This window comes from Aythya marila, assembly GCF_965140915.1.
Source record: "Aythya marila genome assembly, chromosome: 1".
In the NCBI taxonomy this organism is placed as follows: Eukaryota; Metazoa; Chordata; class Aves; order Anseriformes; family Anatidae; genus Aythya; species Aythya marila.
This window is the reverse complement of record NC_139042.1, coordinates 121,719,606-121,745,083: the sequence shown is the minus strand read 5'-3', so window position 1 is coordinate 121,745,083 and position 25,478 is coordinate 121,719,606. Positions and strand designations below refer to the sequence as shown.

The 25,478-nt window shown below is 43.1% G+C and overlaps 1 protein-coding gene across 5 annotated transcripts; it reads left to right on the top strand.

Annotated features, from left to right (window-relative positions):
- Window positions 1-25,467, top strand: B4GALT4 (beta-1,4-galactosyltransferase 4). Of its 5 annotated transcripts, none has more exons than XM_082772878.1 (7): window positions 1-19; window positions 15,140-15,625; window positions 16,269-16,501; window positions 19,817-20,004; window positions 22,099-22,221; window positions 24,216-24,320; window positions 24,801-25,467. In XM_082772878.1, exons 2-7 carry the CDS (start codon window positions 15,349-15,351, stop codon window positions 24,940-24,942), a joined length of 1,068 nt encoding a protein of 355 aa, XP_082629004.1. In that variant the 5' UTR covers window positions 1-19; window positions 15,140-15,348; the 3' UTR covers window positions 24,943-25,467. The 5 variants fall into 5 exon arrangements, with proteins under 5 accessions (XP_082629004.1, XP_082629000.1, XP_082629001.1 ...); XM_082772874.1 differs by lacking the exon at window positions 1-19 and adding an exon at window positions 24-114; XM_082772875.1 differs by lacking the exon at window positions 1-19 and adding an exon at window positions 4,664-4,802.
- The last annotated feature ends 11 nt before the right edge of the window (window positions 25,468-25,478 follow it).

Here is a 25,478-nt window from a genome sequence, read left to right as displayed (position 1 = left end):
CCGCCATGCCGTGAGTGGGGTAAGGGCAGCGCGCCTGCGCGGGGGGCGCCCGCCGGGCTGCGGCCGGCCCCGCGGAGCCGAGCCCGGGCTGGCGGGGCCGGCTCCGACCCCATGGTGAGAAGCGGGGAGGCGGCGGGCTCGGCCCGGCGGCTGGGGGCGGGGGGGGGGGGGCGGTGTTTTTGGGGCTGGGGCTGGTCGGGATCGGGGTGGGGGTGATGAGAGGGGTCTTGCTGTCGGCCCTAAGCGCTTAGTGAAGGGGAGTGAGTGGTGTTTAGTGCTGCAGGTGGGGTCTTGGGGGCTCCAAAAGAGCGATCGCGGAGGGGGCTCGTGTGGGTTCCTCGAAGGAGGGTCCAGGTGGGCAGGGGGTGATGGAGAGGTGTTTGTTGGCGTTAGGGGAAAGAGTCTGGGGGAGCTGCGAGGGGTGTTTGGGAAGGGTTGGCTTCTGTGCCCATGCAAACTGTTGCAGCATCGCCCTGGTATGGTTAGAAACCTTGTAGATGCGTGGTTTTTACAGCACCATCATTGTGATGCTCCATTAGCAAAGAAAATATCTCTACGTTCAGTTTCCTGCTAACACCAGCTTGCCTCAAGGAGTTAACAGCAAAGCTCCCTCAGTTTGTGGATTTAACTTTCTTTCCACCCTTTCGCTTAATAGCTAAGGAAGTTCCCAAGGGGCAGGCTGTGGCTGGCTACAAGATCTCAGCTTTCAATACGGAGGATTAGAGAAAAGAAAGGTGAAATTCTGCTATAACAGAAGGATACCATTTTTTTTTTTTAAAGGAAATAAATTCTAGATTCTGTTTTCATTCATTAAATATGTATGCTTAGCCTTTATTGGCAGTACTGGTAGTTATGTGCGATGCTCTTTCTCTGAAGATTATTTTCTCTGCAGCTCTAATCACAGTTCTTTAAGTCTGCTGTTATCTACAAATGCTCTGATTAGTTTTAGAAAGCTGAAAGCACGGCTTGTAAATTGCTTTATTCTCCAACTGTTCAACATAGTGAGACTGTTTTACAAAACCTCTTCTAACGCTGAAGTTTATCGCTTCTTCATCCAAGATACTGCAAATAACTGTTCTCGATAAGCATTTTCTTTAAGTATGATAGGTCATGGTTTTGATTTATGCGGGTATTTCCTTGTTGTTGTTGTAACAGCTGGATTTCATTTCACAAATACCTTTCTACTTAGTGAGAAAGCAATCTGTTGCTTCAACTCTAAAAGGTTTGCATTTTTCTCTCTGGTTTGAGTTGCCCCGTTCTTCTTTTAAGTGTCAGAAGAAAAAAAAAAGAAGTTGAGAGGTGCTTAATTTGTTTTTGATTACGTGAGCCTAAATCTAAATCGCATGAATGAACTTGAGCTTGGCTGGAGATAGGGCAGTTTGGTTGAATGACTGCCTGCTTGATGCAAGTTTTTGTTTTTTCCAAACACAAAAAACCCACCCTGTTGTTCAGGCAAATATGTAGGCCAAAAGTCTCCCAGCAGGGTGTATAACTGGCCGCCTGGGTTAGTTGTTTTTTGTTGCAGAAGCTGTGTTTGTTTTGTTGTGTGTAGACAGGACCTTGAAAACTTCGTAGAATGACAAAAGAGCTTCCCTCTCACTTCTCTTTAGTTTTTAGTATTTCTATGAGGGATTATAAGAATCAGGTCTTTATACTTTCTTTACTTTTGTTGGAAATACTTTGGCGTACCTATGTGTAGCATGAAGTACATCCGTGATAGTTTCATCTGTGTCCTTAATCTTTTTTCTTTGCATATGTGCAGTGCTGCTGTGTAGAGTAACAATTTCTGGGTAACATTTATTTGCCAGGCAGTGAATTAATGAAGTTATGCATTAAAGGGATCAAGTTCACATGCATTGTAATTCAGATAATCCTTTTAAATGGAAATCATGATGAGGATTCAAAACGTTTGCAGTTCTAAATAATAGCAAAACTCTAGGATCTGATGTTGCTGGGGCACGTGCAGTACAAATCTTCTGTTCCCCTCTCCTGTACCTCAGTCTTCAGTCCTGTGGTTGACTTCCAAACTCCTGCAGCTAATTCTATTCATCAGTGGGATGGGGAGGGGTAAGACCTGCACAACAATGAGGAAGTGAAGGGAAAGGAGCCACGTTTCCCTACTCTGCTTCTGGGTTGTGTTGTTCCCTTCCCTCCTGCTTTGTTCCTGGAAAGAGCTAGGGCCCAGCTGCTGCTTGTGTGAGAAGGAGGGTTGAAGAAGAGGCAGTAGGAGAGGAGGAGCCCCCTGCCTCTCACCTTTAGTTCTCTGGACTGCCCAGCAAGATCAGATGAGGTCAGGCAGAGAGGTTGCTAACTCAGTGGGAGCAATAATGATGTACTTATCCCCCACTGTCTAAAGTTTCACTGGGCTGCTTGTCCCAAAGACTTGATACTAATCTTGATTCACAGGCGTACCGTGGTAAGTGTTCAGAATTACTGCCCCAAGCAGTTTGCATAAATTTGCTTGGTCGTACCTTGAGCTAGAACTGCTGAAGCAGTTTTAAATTCTTTTCAAATGCTGTTCTAGACCATAACACTTCTGAATGGCACAAATCATAACTCTTACTCTATCTGTCTGAAACAATTTTCTTTCTCCCGTATGAAAATCCATCTGCGAATGGGTTGAAAATCTGCGTTGCTCTCAATTGTGTTCTAACACAAAAGAAGGTCCTGGGTGTTTAAGAGCTTATCAAAATCATACCAGGTGCACTGTAACTTGATAGCCATCTCTGTTACTAGGCGCTGGCAATTTGTAATCCTTAATGAGGTAAGACAAAAAAAAAAATCCCTTAATGTCTGATGAAACTTCTGCTGAAATGACTTGGCAGTTCTCATGCCAAGGTACTTTGTTGAGAGAGAATGGGATTCTGCTTCTCGTTACGCACTTGTAATAAGATGTACAACTTCAAGCTTTGTGTTTTTTGTGACTTTTTATAGAAAGTTATGCTTATAATTTTGAGTTTACAAGTATTAGGCACAGATCTGCACTTCTTTCTGCAGCTTCTGTCCTGTACTGTCTGTGGTTGGTACTGTTAAAAAAAATATATATATAATCTAGTGTGAAGTACTTAAAGCTGAAGTAAGAATGTGTGAATATTTAATTTGATGTCTGCCTTAGATGTAGTTAAACTGCTTGGTTTTCTGTGCAGAAAGGTGGGTGAACAATTTGGCCAGAAATGTGTTCAGCTCTTCTGTGAAGTGGCATGGTGTCTGGCATCTGTACTGACTGACTGCTGCTCCAGCAAGCCAGCAGCTGCCAGAAGAAGGTAGGGTACTGCTGAATTCAGTCCTAACTTCAGCTCTCCATCATGTGTGAGATCCCTGTATTTGCAGAAATCAGTTTTATGATGTGTATTTTCAGAAAATTCCACAGACCACGGGGGAAAGGTGTTTTAAACTGTGCTGTATTTTTTTTTTTTAAAGATGTTTCTCTGGAAAGCAGTGATAGGGAGTGCCCTGGTCTGATTTCTGTATGCCTGGTACACTTCCATCTCTTTGCCCTCAGTCTAACAGTGCTGTGTCTTTTGCAGTGAGGTTGTGGCTCAGCTGTAATTGTGTAACAAGGGAGGCCATTCATAAATGTTTCTTGGCCTGGAGAAGTCAGATGGTGTTTCTTAGCCTAAAGCCAGAGTTTGTTACATTTTAGGAAAGAGAGAACTGTACTCGAGCACTGGAATAGCACCCACTCAGTTGGTCTGTGCTTGATGATAATGTTGGGTCATTTGCAGCAAAGGCTTGGGCAATCTCAGAAATCTTAACGTGAAGTTGCAGGCACTGAATGTTTGCCAAGAATTGTGCCTCTGTTTTATAAGTGAACCATGAATGTATTAAAAAAATGTTTGCTTCTCACCAGATGGTCTGGAAATGGTGGAAATAGCTGCATATCCACTGTTTAATATTTGAGATAGGTAGAAAGCACTGAAACAGGAATGATGCTAAAGCCAAGTTACCTATAGGGCTTTGTATTAGGTAAAAATGCGAAGTGAAATGTCTTCTGTCTTTTTGAAATTGTTGCTTCAGGTTTGTCTGCCTGAAGATAATGTGCATAGGTAAGGCAGGATATGTATGCCACGTAGCAGTGATGATCTAGGTGAGCAGGCAAAAAGCATCAGTCAGTAGATTAACTCGGTTGATGAAGCTACACGAGTATAGCTGGGTGCCTGCTGTGGCTGGAGGTACAGGATGGAGAGGACTCTTTCTGGCTACTGGTACAGCCAGTTGGCAATGATATATTTTCCAAATAAATGTGTGTGAGTTCATTAAGAAGCCACATATCTCAAGCAGCACACTGGATCTTTTAAACTGCTGTTAATATTTCACTTCAGCTGAGGAAATGCTGCATGGGTGCGGGTGTCACGGTGTTGGCAGAGGGGAATCGAAAGAGCTGGCTCCTGCGAGAAGAAACCAGGGGCTGTGTGCCCGTGTTGGACACAGCTGGTGCCAGCCAGCTCTGACACAGATCTTTGGCTGGAGTGAAACGGAGTGGGTCAGCCAAGCTGGTGGCACCCTGGGAAAAACACTTCAGAAAAGGCAAAATGCTGTGAGAGGAAGGAGTGGGGGTGTGAGACAGAAATGGGAGGAAGGAGCAGCAGAGGAACTGTTAGGGACTGACCACAGCCCCTGTTCCCTGCACTGCTGGTGGATGGAGGAGCTGGGAACGGAGGAGTGAAGCTGAGCCCTGGAAGAAAGGCATGGGGGGAAAGGTGTTTTAGTTTTTGTCACTGCTTCTCACCATCCTGCTCTAGTTCTAATTGGCAATAACTTAATTTTCTCTAAATGAAGTTTATTTTGCTTACTGACAATTGGTAAGTGGTCTCCCTGTCCTTATTTTGACCCTTGAGCTTTTCCTTTTACTTTCTCCTAATGCTCTGCTGGGAAGGGGAACTGAGGGTGTGCCTGGGTGGGCTTGGGGCAGGCAGCAATGAACAAACCACAACAAATGCTTTTCTAGCTTTGAGCTGGCAGACAACTAGTTTCAGGACTTATTTTTTCACTGAAATGAGTAATCTATCCATTACACTCGTCAGATTAGAAGAAAAGAAAAGCCAGTGGAGGTGAGGAATCCATGTAAGCTGGCAGTCTTTTCTCTCTCTACAAGTTTATTCCTCCCCCTTGTAAACTAGAGATATTTATGCCTTAAATAGAGCTGTTAGTAAAAAAACTATGGACCTGTTACAGGATCCTACATGAAGTTTTGCTGTGTTGCTTTAGTGAGTTCCACTGTTTTGCTTAAAAGTCACCTTAGTGACATACACTGTGAGGACAACGCACCCGGTAGCATGTCATTTGGTTACAACCTGGTCATCTGGGCTGTTATCACACAAACCAAACTTGTTTCCTTACGTTACTGATCAAAGAGTTTTGCAGCAGTGGTGGAACTAGAATATGGAGAAAAGTAGGTGGGCAGGTAGAAACTGCAGGTGGGGGCACATTTTCAAGGGTTGCTCTCTGCAAAAAGGTAGTGCAAACCTGTATTTTTGTTGTCTGTTTCCAGTTTGAGGCCACGATTTTTTTTTTTTTTTTTTATTAATAGATACTGGAATTCAGGACTGGACTTTAAACTGCAATTGTTTAAAAATTGTATTTACAGTGCATTTGGAATATACAGCTAATGAGCCAATGAGCTTCTTCTTTTTCTATTGCAACTGAGTGTTGTGAGCCTTGTCTCTGTGATGTCTTCCTTTTTTTTTTTTTTTTTTTTTTTTTTGTCAGGCATCTACTCATAATTTAAAGCCCTGGTGAGCTGGAATCGTGTGCTGCATCTGCTTGCCTGCTTGCACTGTAGCTAAGCTGGTGTTTAGGGAACATCATGACTGAGACCAAGTTACGTGGATGTTGGAGATCAAAAGCTTTTATTTGTTTACCAAAGCAATTAGGGCATTTGACATCAACTTCTGTAGTTAACTTTTAACACCTGGCTGTATTCAGACCTCTTCAGTGATGGTAAGCTAAACTAGCTTACGATGTTTGGTGATCTGAGTGCCATTTTAGAACGGGAGTGTGTAAGTTAATCGTTAATTTTCTATGTTCTGTTTTCTCTGCATACGTTTCCCTGATTCTTAAACAGTAAGATTAATACCCTAAGTATAATGATGCACAGAGATTAGAAGCTGTGTTTGGATATGCTAGACTTTAGACTTTTAGAAATACTGCTTGCTTCCTGATCTGTCTAAGCCCGTGTTTGCCTGAGAGTTAGTGCTGGCCCAGAGCAGGTGCAGTTTGGGGATGTGCTCCACAGAGTGGGCAGGAAGGTGAGCCAGTAACAGTCAAGATCCAGGGGGGTTTGGTTTTATGTGGTTGGCCAGATAAACCAGACTGTAATCCCAAAAGGATTTTCCAATACGGTAGGTGTCTGTAACAAGTTTTTCCCACAGATTCTTGTGCAGTCCTAATAATAAATAAGGTCTTTGTGTGCCACACATATCACACACACGCATCTTATGTGGCACACATAAGGTCTTTGTGGCACAGAGAAGGCTTCCTGGCAGGGTTTTGTACATCTACCTGCTTGGAGCAGAGTTGCACAAAGAATTCATACAAGTCTTGAATTACATTTGTCCTCTCTCTCCCTGCCTCTAATCCACCCACCTTAGTTCTGAGTACCCAGTGTGTACTCAGGCCTCTCTCATCCTTGCTAAAGTGTTTCGTTGTCATCAGTTCTTGTCTAGAAGCGTGAGGAAAATCTCACCCTAGCTTAGGTGCAGCTCTCCTGGTGTTTACCAGCTTAACATGTGGCTGCTGGGGAGGCTGGCAACAAAACTCTTCCAAACTGGAGCTTGGACAGCATAACCTTTTAGCCATAATAGTATAGCTAAGCCACTTACTTGTTGATCGGATGGTTTATTATAATAATTACTTATATTGCAGTACTGCTTCTGGCCAGCCACTCTGTCCAGATATGCTGGAGTGCCCCCCGTCCTGGTTCTGCCATGCCTTGGAGCAAGCAGAGAGGCTGCCTGCCTTCCCTCGCTGGGATGGGAGCAGAGGGAAGGATGTGTGGGACGGTGCTACAGAGCCTTTTTAGGGCTGGTGAAAGGCTGGATGTGCTGGAGTTGTTTTTTTTTTAAAGTCATTCTGCAAGTTTTGAGCTCACTCTTTCCTGCAGTGTGAGAGAGGTAACAGAGGGCTCTTTATGGTGTGGAGTTTCCTGGCTGAAAAGTGCCTGCCGCTTGCTCTCTGTGCTTTTTGCAGTGACTGCTTTGCAGGAAGGTGGGATGTGGCGGCAGCAGCAACAGTGAGTGGTTTAATATGCTTGTTTTCTTTGGCTTGAAGTCCAGAAAGAGGGGTGGAAAAGGTGTTTGTGTGAGGATTGTGGGGTTTGTTAAATGGCCCGTGACTTCTCTGCTACTCAGTGCAGTCAGTGATTCTTTAATAAGAAGATGTAACAGTGTTGTTTAAGGGATAAAAAAAAGTGTTGTTTAAGGGATATTAAAATCCATTACTGTAATGCTTGACAGCTGAAGATGAAGAAATGCCTGCAAAAGGAACAACTTTAAACTCAAAACTCAACAGCTCGAACTGTTTAGCATAGGGAAGCTGATGCTGTATAGTGATCCTTCTGTCTTAGCACCTGTAAAGAATTTAATTATTTCTAGGAGGGTTTAAGGAAGAAACTTCCTATGCTTACCTATTGACACTTCTGATTTTTGCCTGGATAAAATACTAAATAAGTCTGCATAGTACTGAGCTGATAATCGCTGTTTCAACAAACTCTTTTATGACTCATTTTCTGCTTTCACTTAAGAGGGTTTTTCAAGTTAGATAGAGGTGAATCCTTTTTGCGGCTGTACCTGATGTGTCTGGAATCTGTGCGTTTCACCCAGTTAGAGAAGGCTGCAGGGGCTTCTGGAAAAATTGCATGACAAGAAACATCTCCTTTCCAGGCAGTGTGAAACAGGAAGAGTCAGAAGGTTAGATTGCATACACTCCAAAAATCATCTATTAAATGCATCATGCATCAAACAAAAATCTCTCTGGAGCTGTTCCACAGGTGTTCTCTGCAGGGTGAATTGTTTTTAATACCAGCATGTGAGAAAGAGAACTGAGGCAACAAGTGGTTTCTCACTGATAACTTATCAAACAAGTTTAACAGTAAAAATTACGATGTGAATCTAGGTCTTAGTTTAATTGTCATCATGAAAACCTTTATCTTAAAAACATGTAGGTAGAAAACAAGTGTTTGAAATTAATGAGGTTTTTATCAATTCCAGTTGCATATCAAAGTTTGTTTTCCTTCACTAACATAGAGATTAGGGCTACCGCTAATCTACCTGCTGATACTCTCGTCCACCCAGGATTTTTGTCCAGATTAAAAAATGGCTTTTAGCCTAGGGCTCCTGGATAGCCTAGGTTTGGTTTGGTTATGCTTCACTGAAATATGTTATTTCACAGGAAGAGTTGCACTTTAGGTTTCTGCGAAGGTTTCTTGGGTACCTTTGAAGGTCAGACATAGCTAGAGGCAGGTTTGAGGGCTATGAGAAGAGTGCAGTTATGCCCCTTAAGTGTTCCCACCCTTATTGAGGGATAGTCACCCTGAGTCACTGAGTGTAGAAGAGGAAAGAACCAGTTTCCAGCATCTTGGAGATTATAGCAAGATACGTTTAATCAATAAATTTTAGAATTGAGATTTTGTTTCTGTTTGCATGTGATATAACATCTGACTGGGTAATTTCACCCCTGTTATCTGCTGTAATTTGCTTACCTTTGGCCTTACTTGGTGATGGTTTAATTTTATCTATTAGGAAGTTAGGAAGTGCAATTCATCTGCTGTGTTATTTCTTGTGGGTTGTAAAGGGACTGTTAGACTTCAAGGCTGGATTCCATGTAATTATTCCAGTTGGTATTTTATTAAGGCTATTCTAATTGTTATGTATTTATGCTGCTGCTTGAAGTGTGACTTTAACACTAGGCCCTGGGACTAACTTTTTTTTCTTGAAGGCCAACACTAGTGATCTCAAGTCTGGGTTAGCTGCCCTAGCATCCCAGGCACACCAGTCTTTCAATGGTGAAAACTCACTTTTTCAAACCAAAAAGTTGTTAGATTAAGTAGCACAGAACATGAAGAGTCCTTAGCCTGAAATGGTAAAATGACACACTCCAGCGAGGTAATGGTCAAATTTTCCTTTCATTCATCTGATGAAGGTTAAGTATTAATAAAATCTTGTCTTACTTATCCTTTCATTTTCTATTACTGTCATCTTCTGTTCAGGAGTCCTTAGTGGAGGCCATAAAACACCATCTCTTGACCGTGTTACACAGCTGATTTCATTCACTAGGGTGCAGTTTGAGATGTATCCAAGGGATCTGTTCCATGACGGCCCCCTTGGCAACACAACCTGAGATGTGGGTGACACCAGAGGGGCTTGGTGTGTTGACTCTAAGAGAAACACCACAGAGGGTGGAGCGGAAACACCATGGCCAGGCTCTGTGCTATCGCCTCAGGGATGGGGAACTTGGCGGTACTGTGGAACTAATAAACTGCATAGCCAGCCCTGAGCCAAACTGATAACCAAATCCTGTCCTCTGGGTGAACTCTCCTCGTTATAATCTCACTGTAGTGCCAACTCTCCTCATTATAATGCCAAAGCACACCTCCATCCCAAAAGGCACCTCCCTCCCTGGCCTGACCACCCCTCGCTGTGTGTGTGCTCTGAACGTCTCCAGGCCTATACCCTTAAAGCAGAAGTGAGGAAGTTTTATACCGATCACAATGAATGTACGCATGACTAAAATCACTCGAGCTCCACCTAAAACTGAGAAAATAAAGCCTCTCGAGAGGAAGACTGGTATGGAAGATACCATCACAAACAAGTCAGGAGGTCACACAATGTTTCAGAAGCTAACTCATGTGCGGTTGGCTGTATCAGTTTTGGTATCTGCGTGTACTTTGCAGGCAGTGAGCGCATTTATCACCAGCAGTCCAAGAGAACCTGCACTCCTTTTGCCCCAATACACTGCCCCAGTTATTAATTTACTAGACTGAAGGTGTGTTGTGCTGTTTGTGCATCTGGGATCGTGGTAATGCAATATATTGAATGCAACCAAGTGAGTGCCGAATTGGGCCTCACTCAGAATCCATGCCCGGCTGCCCTCAGCCCCTCTGATATTTAAGGGTGAGCTGGAACTGAAGGGGCTTTAGGTCCTGCCAGACCTCATAGAAAACATCAAAAATAACAACCTTTGGGTTTATGAAACAAAAATGCGCTTCTGCATGTGTTGTGATGAGTTGAAAATGCCTAATTGTTTGTGATGGTGCGTGCATATTTCTGCCACTCTGTAGAAGTGCTCCAGTGTGTTTTAAGCAAGATTGGCATTCAGTTAGTGCCACAGAACTCAGTGAAGAGGTAGCTTTGGTTATCATAAAAATAATTCTGATTCTATGACTATTGTGAACTTTTAATAATACCTGTTTGCAGAGGAAACTCATAAAACTGACAAAAATCTGTATGTGTGAGCTTCCACCTAGCTGAATAGTAGGGGAAGAGAGTAGAAATAAGGTTGGTGTGGTAGGGTCAGAGTTTTTCATAACTTATCCTTGTATCTTAGCAATTTTACATCTAAATGCTATTCATGATATAAAAAATAAAATCGAGCAATGTATTCTTCTGACTGATACTTCTGATATGCCTCCCAATGTTTTTTCTTCCATCCAGGTGTTTTTTCCCTTCGATTTTTTTTTGTTTGTTTATTTATGTGGACAAAAATAAATTATTATGAGGGAAGGCCCATTTGTGCTAGGCTGTGCATCAGAGTTAAGTGGCTATCAACTCTTTTTAAAAGAAGAATGTAGTCCACTTCTGAAAGACTGAATTTAAGAAATAGGTTTTGATCAAACACTTACTGATAGTCATTCCTGTGTTTTAAGTTTGGTATCTTAACTTGATGTCGTCTGTCCGAGCTGAGGTTGGTCTAGAATGTGTTTGGATTGGGTAGGGGAGAAGCAAATCCCCCTTACAGGTGCCGATACCTTTGGTTTACTGAGAAGGGATTACCACCATTAGGGAGAGTGCTTCAGCTGCAAAATGGTGCACGGTAACAGTGGGGTTGTAAAAGGCAGTAATCTAGATCACTCCCCAGAAGCTTGCAAGTGGAGTTTACATAAGCAAAATATGTAATTTGCAATGATTCGTAACTCCAGGCTAATACTGCCTATGTTGTCCATAGGGTTCTCTGTTCTCAGGTCATTTGTATGTAGGTTATCACTGATGCCCCTCCTGTATGGGGCTGCTGCAGGGTGTAAGCTGGCAGAGGAAGGAGGGGTGCACGTCCTCACTTTGATTTGCATCCCTATTGTTTTGGCGTTGATATACAGTGGGGTAACAGGGTACAGCGTTTTGGGCTGTTACTTCTTCAGTCAGCGCAGCTGTGAATCGGAGTCCAGAGGGACCACGCTGAAATCGCTTCTGTCACGCAGCAGCCTTTTCCTGGTATGACAGCTAATTAGGAAATGATGATGGGCTGAAAGGAACGCGCTGATGTTTCAGCAAGCAGTATTCAAAAACAAACATTATCCTGTTTAATGCTCATTAGTCAAGCTTGAAACTGGAATTATTTAACTCCAAGTGTATCAGTATTTCTGCTGTTACCTCCCAGGGCATCAGGGCTGCTAATTCTGTTATTATGGCATGTCTGCCAGCAAGGCTCAGAGAAATGTAGGAAGTAAAACTCATCGCTGAAGTAAAATGCATACATTGAAAATCTCAGCATCTTTGTCTTTCATTGTTTTCCTGTATTTTTTCCATTTAATGTCATTCCAGTCACTCTTATTTTGTTGTTTTATGCCTCGCTCCCTTTAGTATTTCATACATGGTAGTTTCATCTGCAGCTTGTTCTAGTTTGGGTGTTTTCCCCCCCAACTCCTGTTACAGAGAGTGATTGAATTGAGGTTCTAGAGTCATGGGGACACTTAGCTGATTTTAATCCATGTTCTGTTTAAGCCCGTATCAAACTTCAATTCATTTTTCTTCATTTGTAAAGCAGCAACTGCTTTCTTACAAAATATCCTGGGCAAACTGTAATATTCTGCTTGCTAGAAAGCAAATTTCCTCTTCCCCTGTGTTTTTTTTTTCTCTCTTCTTGAGATGTTCCTCTTCCCTCTTTGATATGAAAAAAGCAACAGGCATGGTCTGCTTGCACCCATCTTCATGCATTCCAAGTATTGTGGTTTGTACATTATTTTGATATTTTAGCTGTAGCCTACATGTCTGAGGAAAAAAATAAACAATGTCAGAATAAATGGCGTCAAATACTGACAGCAACTGCAGCAATACCTTAAAGGTATTACAAAATGGTGTTTGGGGCTTGTGGAGATTCTTATTTTTAATTTTGTCACCATGCATTTAACTGGTGTACAGATTTGAATATTGAGTTCCTTGCACATTGCAGGCCTGTAGAACAACAAATTCCACCAAATACTTTTCTGTTTTGTGTAAAGGTGAAGAAGGAATGGTGTGCTTGCAGAGTCACACAGTAATTAGAAAACCCTACCTGTTGTAAGATAATACCTTCAGGTTCAGATGGGACACGTGAGGATCTCCTGAAAGGAGGGCAGGAGGTGACAGCCTGGCAGCACGCAGGATGAGAGCCAGGTTAGGCAGCCTTTGGAGGAACACAGCGAGGGAAGACGAGCAGCTCATCCACCTGAGTGGTCAGGATGGCCCAGTTTTGGGGAAGATGCAGCAGGGTTGTTACCAAAATGCTGCATCAAAGCTTTGCAGGGGTTAGAAAGAACAGTAGGACTTCTGAAAATACCACAGCCTTGGTCTGTTGTTTTTTTTTAGGAATATATATTTGTAGGTCTCCAGTGAGCCTAGTAATCTTAACATGGGAAAATAATGGAGTGAGGGGTCTATTTTTGTCTTTAAAATGTGGAGAACCACCACACTGTAATAAAGTGGTGAAGCTTCTGCAGAGCAGATGTCAGGTGCCACCCTTGAGGGACAGAAGCTGGAGAATCCCTGTGCCTGGCTGACCTCACCCTTTTTTTTTCTTGATTAATGACTTCTATTCTGGGTGTTACAGAGGCTGTATTTGAGCAGTTGTTCACAAAACTCGGAGCCAGTAGGAAGATCACCAGGTCTGTTGCAAGCTGGCATCCTTCAGTGGGAAGCACTGTGTCATATCAGCATGCAGCTTAAATCTGCTGATCCTCTTGTGTTTTTTTCCTTTATTTCTAACTGTATATAGCTATGCTGAACTGCATAGACTTGCTAATTCTGTAGGTCAGTTCAATGCTAGGTGTTACTCTGAAGCTGCTCTTTTCTGTTCTGACAACAGAGCTAGTGGATACCAAGAAGAGGAAAACTGGGTCTGTTCGTTCTCAGATTTCCTTGGGGAGTAGTAGGGACCCACGCTGTCAATACCTTACAGGCTGTTCTGATGATTTCCCATGAGGAAAACTGGGGGAAAGGATGTAAATGAGAGCACTAAGCTAATCTGTCTAAATCTCAAAACAATGAGGCAGAGACCTAGGCGGTCCTTGGTGTCATTTATCAAGGAATACAAACAATTCACTGAAAATGTGGTCTCAAGGGATAGGAGACAAGGAGGCAAGGAGGAAGAACGGTTCAAGCTTTCGTTCCTGTTTTTTGGTGATACTCGGTGTCCTCGTGATACTGAAGATCAGGAAAAAAATCAACAGCCATGCCTAAACCAGGTTATTAGCAAAAAGCGTATGCTTTTTCCCTTTAACTTCTTCCTTTAATTTCTTTTATATATATATATATATTTTTTTTTTCTTGTAACCAATACCATTTTCTCCCACATAACCTGTCTTTTTTGCTCTCTCGTTTGCCTGTTGCTGAAGTACCTGTGGAGTTCCCTCACTTTCAGTGGTAAGGTCACTGAATTTTCCTGCCTCTTCCTTAAAGAAGCATGAGTGATGCATGTGCCTGGAAGGAGGTTAAACTCTCTGCAATGTGCCTCCTGGGCACTATCGAGACTGCTCATTCCCAGCAAACCCTGAGGAGCTCAGCAGCGTGTAGAGGGATTCATCTCCTCAGTCCGAGGTTTGGCTCCCTTATACATCCACATGAATCAGCAAACTTCTGCAGAAAACACCAGGGCTAAACTAATAGGAATGTTACTGTATTCCTTCTGCCTGTGATGCCTCTCTGGGGTCCCTTCTGTATTTTGAAAGCCAGTGCAAAATAACCCTCTGTGGTTTCCGTGCTGCTGCTGTTTTTGATCTAGCCTCTTTCATATGCATGGTCTTTAATCAGTGCCTTTGTTTCACTTAGCCTCCGTCTCTGTTCTTTTCACACGTAGCAATTTTCTTGTGTTTTCCATATCAAAGTTTTTCTTTTATTAAAATTTCATTCTTTCTCTGCTGTGCTCTGCCAGACAGAAGGATTAGCGCCGTAACTTTATAGCGTGATGGCAGCGAAAGCTGGGCTCTTAAAAAGGTCAGGAGACAGAATAAAGAATTGGATCCTTACAGACCTAACACTGAAGAACTGAACCTTTCCCTTGAAAAGCAGGAAGATTTGCATCGGTCTCATTTATTTCTCATTGTAGTAGAAGGATGAGTGAGAAGATGGTTGCAGATGTAGAAGGCAGCAGATATGGAGGACGGATCTCTGATGCCAATTTAGTGTTGTGTTACATTGCGTTGCACATGGTAGTGCAACACAGATGATATAGGTGAAGAGTTTAACTGTTTTCTTCTGGAAGTTATCTTGTTTTTCATTTTGGTGGGGAGAGCCAGCTGTATTCACGGCCAGCAGAATCCCTTGTCTTGCAGCTGTTGTGAGTTCGATAGAAATAAAAGTAATAAAACCTGTGTACTGCCAAGAAGTGTACGCAGACATAACATGGGGTAGAGGTTGCACTTTCTGATCTTCAGAAAAGAAAACAAGCCACAAAACAACACACAAAAACAACAAAAGACTGACTTGGAGGGGGGAACAAAGCAGGGAAGTGATTTGCCTAAACTCACGCAGCTGGTTGCAGCTGAGCTAGGACCAAAGCTTAGTTTCTGATCAATAGTTCATACTTGCTGTGCCTTTCATATTTTGGTGGTTTCATATTTGGTTCCTATTTCTGATCTCCCATGGCTTGCCGTGAACTCTTCTCATAAAGTTCAAAGGTGCAGCAGCGGAGGGCAATAGAAACTAACTTTTCCCTTCCTTTTTTTTTTTTCCAGGTACGTCATATTTTCTGACACTTGAAGAACAAACACCACTGCAGCTCCGTGAATTGCAAAACCGCAGAAAGTGTGGCAACCCTCCCTACCTCCAGCTTCCTTTCTTTACTGTGATCTTCTTCGTGGGACCTTTGGTTTCATCCCCACTGGGTGCACAGCGAGAGTGGCCTGCCAGAGCGGAGGAAGCAGTTTGCAGGTCAGGGAGAGCCATGGCCTTGAACTTGTATATCTTTCACGTCTTCTATAAATTCAAAGTGCTGCTGCTTGTCACGCTGTGTCTGATGTTGCTATGGGCCACGTTCAGTTACTTTGTGGACTCTGGACAGTCAATGCCTAGACCTAAGAACGTGGTGGAGGATTTCAGAAAGGCAACCAGCCTGCAGGAGGAAGGCAACAGTTGGAAGGACGAGAAGACGAAATTAACTGCAGCAGTTCCTGCCACAACATCACCTCAGGGTCACTGTCCAGCTCTGTCTCCATACCTGCGTAAGTGATGTGGCTTTCCTCTCCTCGGATTTACTTTTCCTCCTTGCTGTTCTAGTTATACACTTCTGTGAAATAAATACCATGCAACCAGGTTCAGTAAGTGCTTCTTGGTGAGTGGCTGTGCTGTGTCTGGCTGGGATAGCAGCCCCACTGGTGCCGTGCTTTGCATTTGTAGGTAAAATGGCACTGAGAACAGATTTGACTACAGCTGAGACGAAGCTGTATTCTTCCCTCCTCCCTGTAGTCCAAAAGCTTGCTGTCTAACAATTTATAGCATCAAGCCTGCAGTACTTTTGCTCATGCTTTATGCAGAGATGAATTCTCACAGCCACAGTCCTGTGTCTCTCTCCATTTTGCCCTCCTTTGCCCTGGCAGCTGTTTCTGGCCAACCTTCCTGCAGCAGGGTGGAACTTCTCTTGGAATTTGTATGATCAGTGCTCTGTAATCATCTTAAGTAAATGCTCAGTACCCTCTCCTTCCACTGCCCCTGTAATATCCTTCTAGCACTGCTTTTCCCTCAGAAAGCTAGGGAAAACAATTGTAGGCTTGAATCTGGGTTTCTTATGCCATTTATGGGGCGCCTCATTAGCTGACTGGACTAGCCACAGACAAATCAGAAAAAATTCTTGTGCTTTTCCTACAGGAGGTGCCAGCAAACTGACCTTCAAACCCTCTCTCACCCTAGAAGAAGTGCAAAAGGAGAACCCTCAGGTGGCCAGGGGCCGGTATCATCCCACCGAGTGTTCAGCGCTGCAGCGCGTGGCCATCCTCATCCCGCACCGCAACCGGGAGAGGCACCTGCTGTACCTCCTGGAGCACCTCCACCCCTTCCTGCAGAGGCAGCAGCTGGACTACGGCATCTACGTTATTCACCAGGTGAGGCAGCTCTGCAGAGCTTTGCTCGGGTGGGGAGGATGCTGCTGCTGCCACCTCTGCTGCTCCTCTGCTCCTCAGCCTGCCCGGAGCACTTCTGCTCGCTGAGGGACACAGCAACGCTTGCAGCCACTGCTGCAGGAGCTCAGCTGTTGGTAGCAAAGCTGGGAAGAATTAACAAAGGGTGTCTTAGTCAGAGAAACAGGCACTAGTTAAAATAACTTAAATAACTTCTGAGTTACTGCTTAAGGTAAGCATCTCCTGCATTACATCAGAAGCGTACAACTCACTTCTCTTGCAGTATACATGTGTGCAGCTAGGCTGACATGCTTTTTTGTCTTTAACTTTGGGGTTGTTTTTATCAAAGGCTTCAGTTTGTAGCTAGGTCTTCTCTCCCATCTTGCTGTCAAGCTTAGTAAGCTCCGCTTATCATGTGGTCATACTTCTGTCTCAAAACTAACCACATCAGCTACAGCTTGTAGGTGATTTACTTTGCACAGCAAGGGCTGTGGGAAGAAATAGCCGTGGTGGAGCATTTGGTTCCATAGAGGTTTAGTAATCTCCTATTTTATATTCTTTTAAGCTCTGTGGAGTCAGTGGCTAACATCTGAGCGTACTGACATGTGCTGCATTGTCTTTTTTTATGTGCTTACATTCTGATCACATGAGATAAAAGCAGTGCAGATTTCTCTTGTGTAATGTGTCGCCCTTTTCTTGAACTTTTGTTTTACTTGCTTTATCTTACTGTCATTTATGTATGTGCTCTGCTTTGATTCTAAACAGAGATTTCAGACAGCAGGAAGAAAAAATAAGGTGATTATTACAGCTTCTCTTCCCCTCTGTTTGAAGAGGATGGAGTCAAGCAGAGGCAGCACAACTTAGGTGACAGCTTACAATTTTGCTCAATGGCAGCTGGAATTCAGTTGGAATATGCAGTTCCTGCATTGTTCTGAGTCACCATGAGGCCTGTGGAGTGGAAAAGCGAGGCTTTTTCTGCAGTAGTATATACAGTAATTGGACAAATAATGCCTCACTCCAGCTCGCAAGCAGTGGTTAGCAAAAAATCATCGTGAGAGTGGGCATATACCTTATTTATTGAAATACGTGATGTGGGGACAGGCAGTTGTGTTAGCAGAAAGTATTAGAAGAGTCTGCAGGTTGTGTCTGATGTGAGCAGCAGAGCTGAGTCTGGACTTGTTCTATCCAAGTTTTTACTTGGAAGATTGGGAACTCTTGCTTAGCCTTTCAGTGTGGCTAGGCACACCCAAACACTGAGGTGAGGCTAACTAAAAAACTCTTTGTTGGCAAATCTGTCTTCACTCTCCATTTGTGATGTCATTAGTTGCTTTAAGTATATTTGGGGAAAGAAATGGAGGAAAAACATGCTTTAACTACAAAAATACACAGAGCTTGCTTTGCAGGAAGATTAATAAATGGGCCTTCTGTATTTTTCTCCTCTTTGTGGGCTGCTTCTAACATTTCAAAATCATGTTTTGCTGCACAGACGTGTGTGTACACGAGTGCAGTACTGAAAAAAAACCTTGTAATCTCTAAAGGGTGAATAACTTCTTTCCCAACAGAAGTTTGTCACGTCAATGTTGTGTTGAAAGTCAGGAGGAGAAGTCTGTCTTCTGTAGCAGATGAGAGGAGACTTTGCTGTTTGTTCAGCACTGAAATGGCTCTTCCTGGAGGGCAGTTTTACTGCTGTTTGGCTGCCTTTGTGCAGGCTGGGGCTGTGCTGGCTGCCTGTACTGCTGAGGGGGACACAGCCAGCCACTGGTAGATGCTGCTACTGGGTTTGATACACAAGTGGAGTTCTCTGTATGTGCTTCACCAGTTACCTGAGTTGTTCTGTTTTTCACCCCATAACCTATGTTTTCAGTGTTAGGAGGAGGTTTTCTGACACATTTCTTCTTAACGTCCTGTATACAAAAACACTCAGGACTTTAAAATCATGGATTTTTGGGTATCTATTATTTCAGTATCTATTTTTTTTTTTTCTTGGAAAACATGCTTCTTCCCTTACTCAGAATTGAAGTAATTGATTATCTCTCCTTTTTCAGAACAGGCCGTATTTCCCAAAGGGTATGTGTAGTGAGCCATAAAGCTCCTAAGTCACCTTTGTGTAGGAGCAGATGGTTGGTGGTAATGGTGAGCAAATTCCTTCTTTGAAGCAAAGCATTACTTAGTGGAAGGATGAAACATGCTATGTATACAACTGCTTTTCCCTACAGCTACCCATCCCTCCATTTGGGGAGGCTGGCTTCTTTCTGATTTTTCTGTGGAGCCTCTTTCTGTCCAGGTACCTTCTAGCAAACAAGCCCTTTATCTTGGAAGATTACTTTTTTTTTTTTTTTTTTTTTTTTTTTTTAAACTATATCAAGTACGTCAGGTTGCCAGGTCTAGAAAACAAATGACCTTCTGGTTTCTGGAAGCACGAAGCTGGGCCTTTTGACTCGTTGTTAGAATTTGAAGCAATTTACCCCCTTGTCCTCAGGAGCAGAAGGTGTTCTACAGGCTAGCTTGTGTGTACAGTCCAGATAAAAAAAAAAAAAGCAAGATAAGCACTCATGTTGCCTCTGAATCAGTGGTGTCGTGGTAAGCTTACCAAAGTGCCAGGTGTGTGTGTACACGTGTGTGTGTGTGTGTGTGTATATATAAAAGGTGGAAAATGGTACTTTTTAAAAGTGAAGATGTACTAACTTGATGTAAAAGCAAACAATGAAGATTAGTAAATAAAAATAAATAAATAAATAAAAATGAAGCTCCATTCTAAGAAGAATCCCTGTGCAGCATAATAATTCAGTTACAGGAAGGAGGTAAGGAAGAGACCTGCATTTTATTTCCCACTCTGCCACCTACTGTGTGGTTTAGGGAAATACAGTGTACTTCTTAAACACTGCTGTCCTCTGAAGTGAGCGGCAAGCATAAATCACCTGTGTCGCGTGCTCTGACATCTGTAAACTAGTAACTATGGGATTAATTTTTTAAGCTTTCATAAGCCTTGCTGACATAGTTGCATGGATTGCCAGTTTCTAGACTGTTTACTGATACCTCTTTTGTTAATGTGGCTTGATGGAGTGATGGGAACAGCAATTGTAGTAGAATTGCACTGCAGCATGCATATTTCTCTGGTGGCCTCATAGCCTTAGGCTTTCCTGCCCCTACCTGTGTTCACTCATGACAAGTAGATGCCACAGAAACACGAAACACTGCATCGGTGGTTATTTTCATGCTGTATCTCATGTTATGGGGTAGCAGTTCTAGTTAAAAAGGTTTGACACGTTCTTCAGAGTTTTTTTGTGTTCTTTTCCGCAGGCTGGCAACACCAAATTTAATCGAGCTAAACTGCTGAATGTAGGATACCTAGAGGCCCTAAAAGAAGAGAACTGGGACTGTTTCATTTTCCATGATGTGGATCTGGTGCCGGAGAATGACTTTAACATTTACATGTGTGACAGACAGCCAAAGCACCTTGTAGTTGGCAGGAACAGTACTGGATACAGGTAGGAAACCATGAACGTGAAAAGAAAACCAGCTGGAAAATGCCAACTTACTGATAATGTTCCTCTTCTCAGGCAGCTGTATACTTGAGCGTTCCCTTCTATCTGACACCTGGTTTCTGGTGGTAATGCTCTGTTTCTCCGGAGCACCTTCTGACAAGACTCTTACAGACATCTCTGAAGTTAGCTCTGTCATCAGCTGTAAGAATGGGCATTGTCATTGTTCTCGTTTCTGAGAGGAAAGCCACATGCCAGAGACCTTATGTCAAAGCTAGAAATACATCTGCAGTCTCCTGGTCCTGTGGTTTGACAGTATGATCTTAGGATTGTGCTGATAAAATTTGCCACTTACCTTTTGCTGTTGAAGAGGTAACTTCTGATACTGAGATCTGCTCAAGCGTGAAAATTTGCCAAAGGATAGGGTTATCCTTTAATTATTTGGCTGTATGGCGTCTAATACAGGGTTGTTCTGTTTTTAAATGGATCAATTAAGTGCTACTGTGATGTAAATAATTTAAAATGAAAAGTCAGGTTCAGCCCACCTTAGAGGTAAAAGGGCTCCTGAGCTCGGTGGATTTAATGACTAGAGTGGTTTCATTGAACATCGGTCTTTCAAGATTCACTTTTTATGTCATGTCAGTCTAAATAGCAATTATAAGTTAGTTTTGCAAAAGCTGATTGCAAAGCACTTTGAAGTAAAGCCCTGTTTCACTTCAGTGTTTCCTTTAATAAACATATGAGAGAGGTGTTTAACCTCCCCAGTTACTGCAAGTGCTTTGGTGAGCTAAGCATGCAGATGGATTATTGTTTTTTTTTATTTGATTGTTACTGTTTTTACAAAGGGATCTTCTTATGATTGATTTCCTCAGACTTCTGTTTGTGGAAAGGATCTGTTATAAGTCAGCTTCAAGTTTTGGCTTTAAAGTCTTATACTAACAAAAGGATTACTATTATTACTGTGAATGCCCCGTGCCAGTATTCACTAGGATACTGGCGGTTTGGATTTGATCCATACTTTCACTTCTGTGGCACTGCCTCTGCTTACACATCAGTGAAGTGGGGATAATTGCGCTTTACTTCCCGGGGAATTCCTCCGTTTGCTTGAAAGAATTCAGATCCTGAGCTCAAGAGTGAGAGCACAGGTAGAAATCTCAGTTAGGTGGCCTCAGTGTTGTGCTTTGGCTGAGGTGGGCATGCTGAGATGTGTTGCTCAGATGAGGTTGAGGAAACTGAAGTCACACGTGTCCTGTATTCATACAAAATGTCCTGGGCAGGAATATGTTTTTTTTGGTAGGGTTGTTCTTTATTCGTTTTCTTCGAGGGAAATACCTTCTATGGTGATGCTGGACATGGTAATCTTGGCAACTGTGCTCCTCTGGAGAGCAAATATAATCAGTTTAGTTATATAAACTGAAACTCAGATTCTTTATGAAAAGATTTGTATATTCAGACTTCGAAGGCAAGGGTGGGAAAGCTTTTTGAGCTTAGCTATTTCCCTGAAGCCGTAACATCCTTTTCTAAGTGACCATTTTAAATGTATTTTTATTAGTCCAGTTTTAAAGATCCTAGAGGATCCGATGTTTTCTTGTCCTTGCAAGAGGTGGTTGGACACTGGGTATACACCATAAATCTGTGGGACCTGATGGGGTGTAGCCGTGAGTGCTGAGGGACCTGGCTGCTGTCATTGCAAAACCACTCTGTTACCTTTGAAAGGTTTGGGGGAGGTTCCTGGAGCCTGCAACAGAACAAATGTCACTCCTGTCACAAACGTCACTCACAAAGGGATGAAGTTTGGGCAGTGAGGTGAACTGAAAACCAGCTGGACTGCTGGGCTCAGGGGATTCTGACTGGTGAACACCTTCAGTAGTGATCTGGACAATGGGGCAGAGTGTCCGTCCTCGGAAAGCTTGCAGAAGATATGGAGCTGGGAAGGTTGGGGTTGATACACTGCAAGTTTATGCCCTGCTGGAGAAGTTGGCCAACAGGAATCTTAAAAAGCAAAGGACGAGTCTAGATCCAGAGTTATAGGGTGGTATTCTTGGTGGTGGCGTAACTCAACCTTTTAATTCTTTGTCCCCTCTTCCTGTGTATTTCCAGGTTACGTTACCAGGGCTATTTTGGAGGTGTAACTGCTCTAACAAGAGAACAGTTTTCCAAGGTGAATGGATTCTCTAACAACTACTGGGGTTGGGGTGGAGAAGATGATGACCTTCGAATCAGGTAAAAAGAAGGCTGGAGGGAAATGGGGTGTGAGTATTGCTCTGTGGGGATTTGGAGTGTGAAGGTGCAGTTCTGTGAACAGTTTCCTCTTTGAAAAGATGAGGCATGCTTAAAATCTGGTCTTTCTGAGAGCTGTTGGTTTGGTGGGTTTTTTTTTTGTTGATTGGTCTTGCTTTTTGTCTCAGCCACAAAGCATTTTTGTTACAGCTTGGAAATTGGTTGTAAGCGAAATAAGATTGAAGTCTGTGTTATGATTTTGCCAGTGACACATGTATTGAGTTCCACTACTTCTGTGAGTGTGTGGGAGTATTTGGGTTTTGGCTTTTTTTCCATTCATTGACTACCATGACTTCCTCAGAGAAGGGCTTTAGTTTGCACGTGGGTGGTGTTGATTGTAGTTAAGATGGTGAATAACTTATATTTTAGAAAGGCTGCACATGTATTCATCTGCCCTTTGCTCTTGTTAAAATTACTTTTGCAGATGTGGCTGTCAAAGTAGGAGCCTGTTAGTTTGAGATATTTGGTGGTAGTAAAGACTAAACTTTCATGTTGATCTGTCCCCCTTTGCTTAGGAGGAAACCTCTAGAGACCAGCATTACTGTTAGTGAAAGGAAGGAAAAAAATGTCAATTTGTAACTTAGGTGTGCTCTGTCATCCTTTTCAGTTGTTTAAATATGGAAGCAAACATTTCAGGGATATAAAATTCATACCTCTGGTGATTTTTAAATGATCACATTGGAGAAATCAAGTGTGCTAAAGTTAGGAACTTCTAAGCAAAAGCTTTTTAGCATATTGGTCACCTGTGTCTTGAGTAATCTAAGAGGTCTACTTGGAGATATGGATTTGTCCCTTCTTAGTAATTCCTTTCCCATTCCCTGAAGCTCTAGCTAGAGACACCAACTACTTTGTGCCATCTTGGGGCCTGAAAACCAAACCGTATGACCCAGTGTGCACACTGCAATTGGCTTTAGCTCACGCCTTTCCTCCTGGTTACAGCATTTGTGGTGGGTAGGGAATGGGAAGCTTGCTTTCCTAATAGGGTGTTGTAGAGAGATCCTTGTAGCCTTCCTCTGCAAAGGCAGCAGATGGCAGCAGCCCCTTCAGTATCTTCAACAACTCAGTGCTGGAGGGCTACTACCTCCTGTTTGGCTTCTGTGTCTGATTTGATTTGCTTCCGTGCTAAACCTGACGCTCCCTTATGGGCCCCTTTCTACAGAGAACATCAGAAAGATTTTTCAGTCCAGCTGTTGTATTCATTTGATAATTTGCTGCTACAAACACTCACTGGAAAGTTATTGGGGCTGTTTCTTGGGTTCCTGTTGCTCTTTCTGCTGATGTATGGCTAGCAAAGACCTGGGGTGTTCCTTAAATCCACTGCCATAAAATTAACTCTGCTGCTGCTGACAGCAAAATTTTTGTATTCCACAGATATGGTTAAGGCCAAACATTCCAATCAAGTGCCTGTTGTCAGGCATTATAATCTCTGCATGAGATTTAATGTTTTTGACACTGTTCTCAGAAAACTTTCTTCATGTAGACAAAGTTCAGAATTGTAGGGCTGCCTGCCAGCCATTAGGAAGCAAGCTCTCTTCCTCTTTTTGGTGGAGAACTATTGTGTGTAGGGACTTCACTATAGTAGTTGAAATGAACTCGTTGGAGAACGTGTAATCTTGCTATAGACATCCTAGTTTGTAACAGAGCTTACAGATTTGGGTTTCTGGACATATACTCCTGTCTTTTGAAGAGAAACAGGTAGCTATTACAGCAGATATCACACAAAGCTTGCTTCAAGGACATGTTACATCACTGAATGCAATTAAATTAGTATTTTCTGGTCCAGTTTAATGGGTTATGGAAGAGATGGAGAACTGTAGGAAACATCTTCAGTGCCTGCTTCTATGACACGTACCAAAACTGAAGTGCCAGAATGTCACTTCTCCTTAAGAGGTGGCTTATAGGGGGTGTCTTGCTTATGGCACTGCTATTTCTTCCAGGGTTGAGATGCAGAAGATGCGAGTGGTGAGACCATCTGCTGATGTAGCCAGGTACACGATGATCTTCCACAACCGAGACCACGGCAATGAGGAGAACAGAGAGAGGTGAGTTACAGCAGGGTTCACTTTGCCTTGCTATAGAAGGGGGCTAGGAGCCAGACCAAGTGGTGGCCCAGTTCCTCACATTAGATCAACCAGGCATTTTGTGGTACCCAAACTCTCTGGGTGATGGGTTTGACACCACTGTTTGCAGCTGGCAGCTGTTTTTCAGTGCAGGAGATGTGCCTGTAATCGAGTGGGTAATGTTCAGTAAAACCTTCCCAAGCTATAATCACACGGATATGACTTGAACATAGATTTTGGAGATTAAATGGCTTAAATCTCTCCTCCCCAAACTGTAGGACTATTTTCCCATGTCTGACTGCCCATCTTGATGACAAGAAAAACATGATTTTGCATTCTGAGTAGATACAGACTGGCTGTGGCTCTGTCTCTAAGGTTACCAGACATGGGAAAGAGCTCAAAACTCCTCTTGTGCATCTCAGTTTTGTGCTATGAAGACTTTCTCCTCTGCTCTGTCCTCAGGATGAAGCTTCTACGCCAGGTATCTAAAATGTGGAAGACAGATGGGTTGAACTCCTGTTCATACAAACTGCTGTCAGTGGAACACAACCCTTTGTACATCAACATCACAGTGGATTTCAGCATACAGCCAAAGATCTCGTAAGGGTGAGCACCAGGCAGGTTATAGGAAATGGCAGCACATCTTGTTTGTGGTTGCTGCTGCCGCAGCTGATGGGCAGCACACTGCTTGAAAGAGTACTTCAGTAGCACAGAAGAAAGTTTCTCTTCACAGCATCTCGTTGGTCAGTTGAGAATCTCCTTTTGTGAGACAGGACTGGAGCTGGGGACTGACCTGAGGCCAGGTCCTGGTGTTCTTGTGTGCACTTTCTTCTGGGATGTGTGTGTAAGTTTTCTTGTTTGGGCTGGTCCAGTGGAAGGACTTGAACTAAGTCTCCTGAAAAAAAATCTTGCAGCTATTCCTAAGTTTCCAATTTGTCACAGTGGGAAGACAACATTGCCACAATTTAAAAAGGAGCAGACCAGTCTTTGCCCCTTAAAAGCACAAGAATTCTTCACCATTTACAGCCTCACTGAGGTTTTTCCACTCTAAGGAAAAACTGCTTGTGTGGGGGGCAATGGCAATAATGGTAATAGGTGAGGAGACGTTAAAAATCTCTCAATAAAAAACAGTCTACTTAA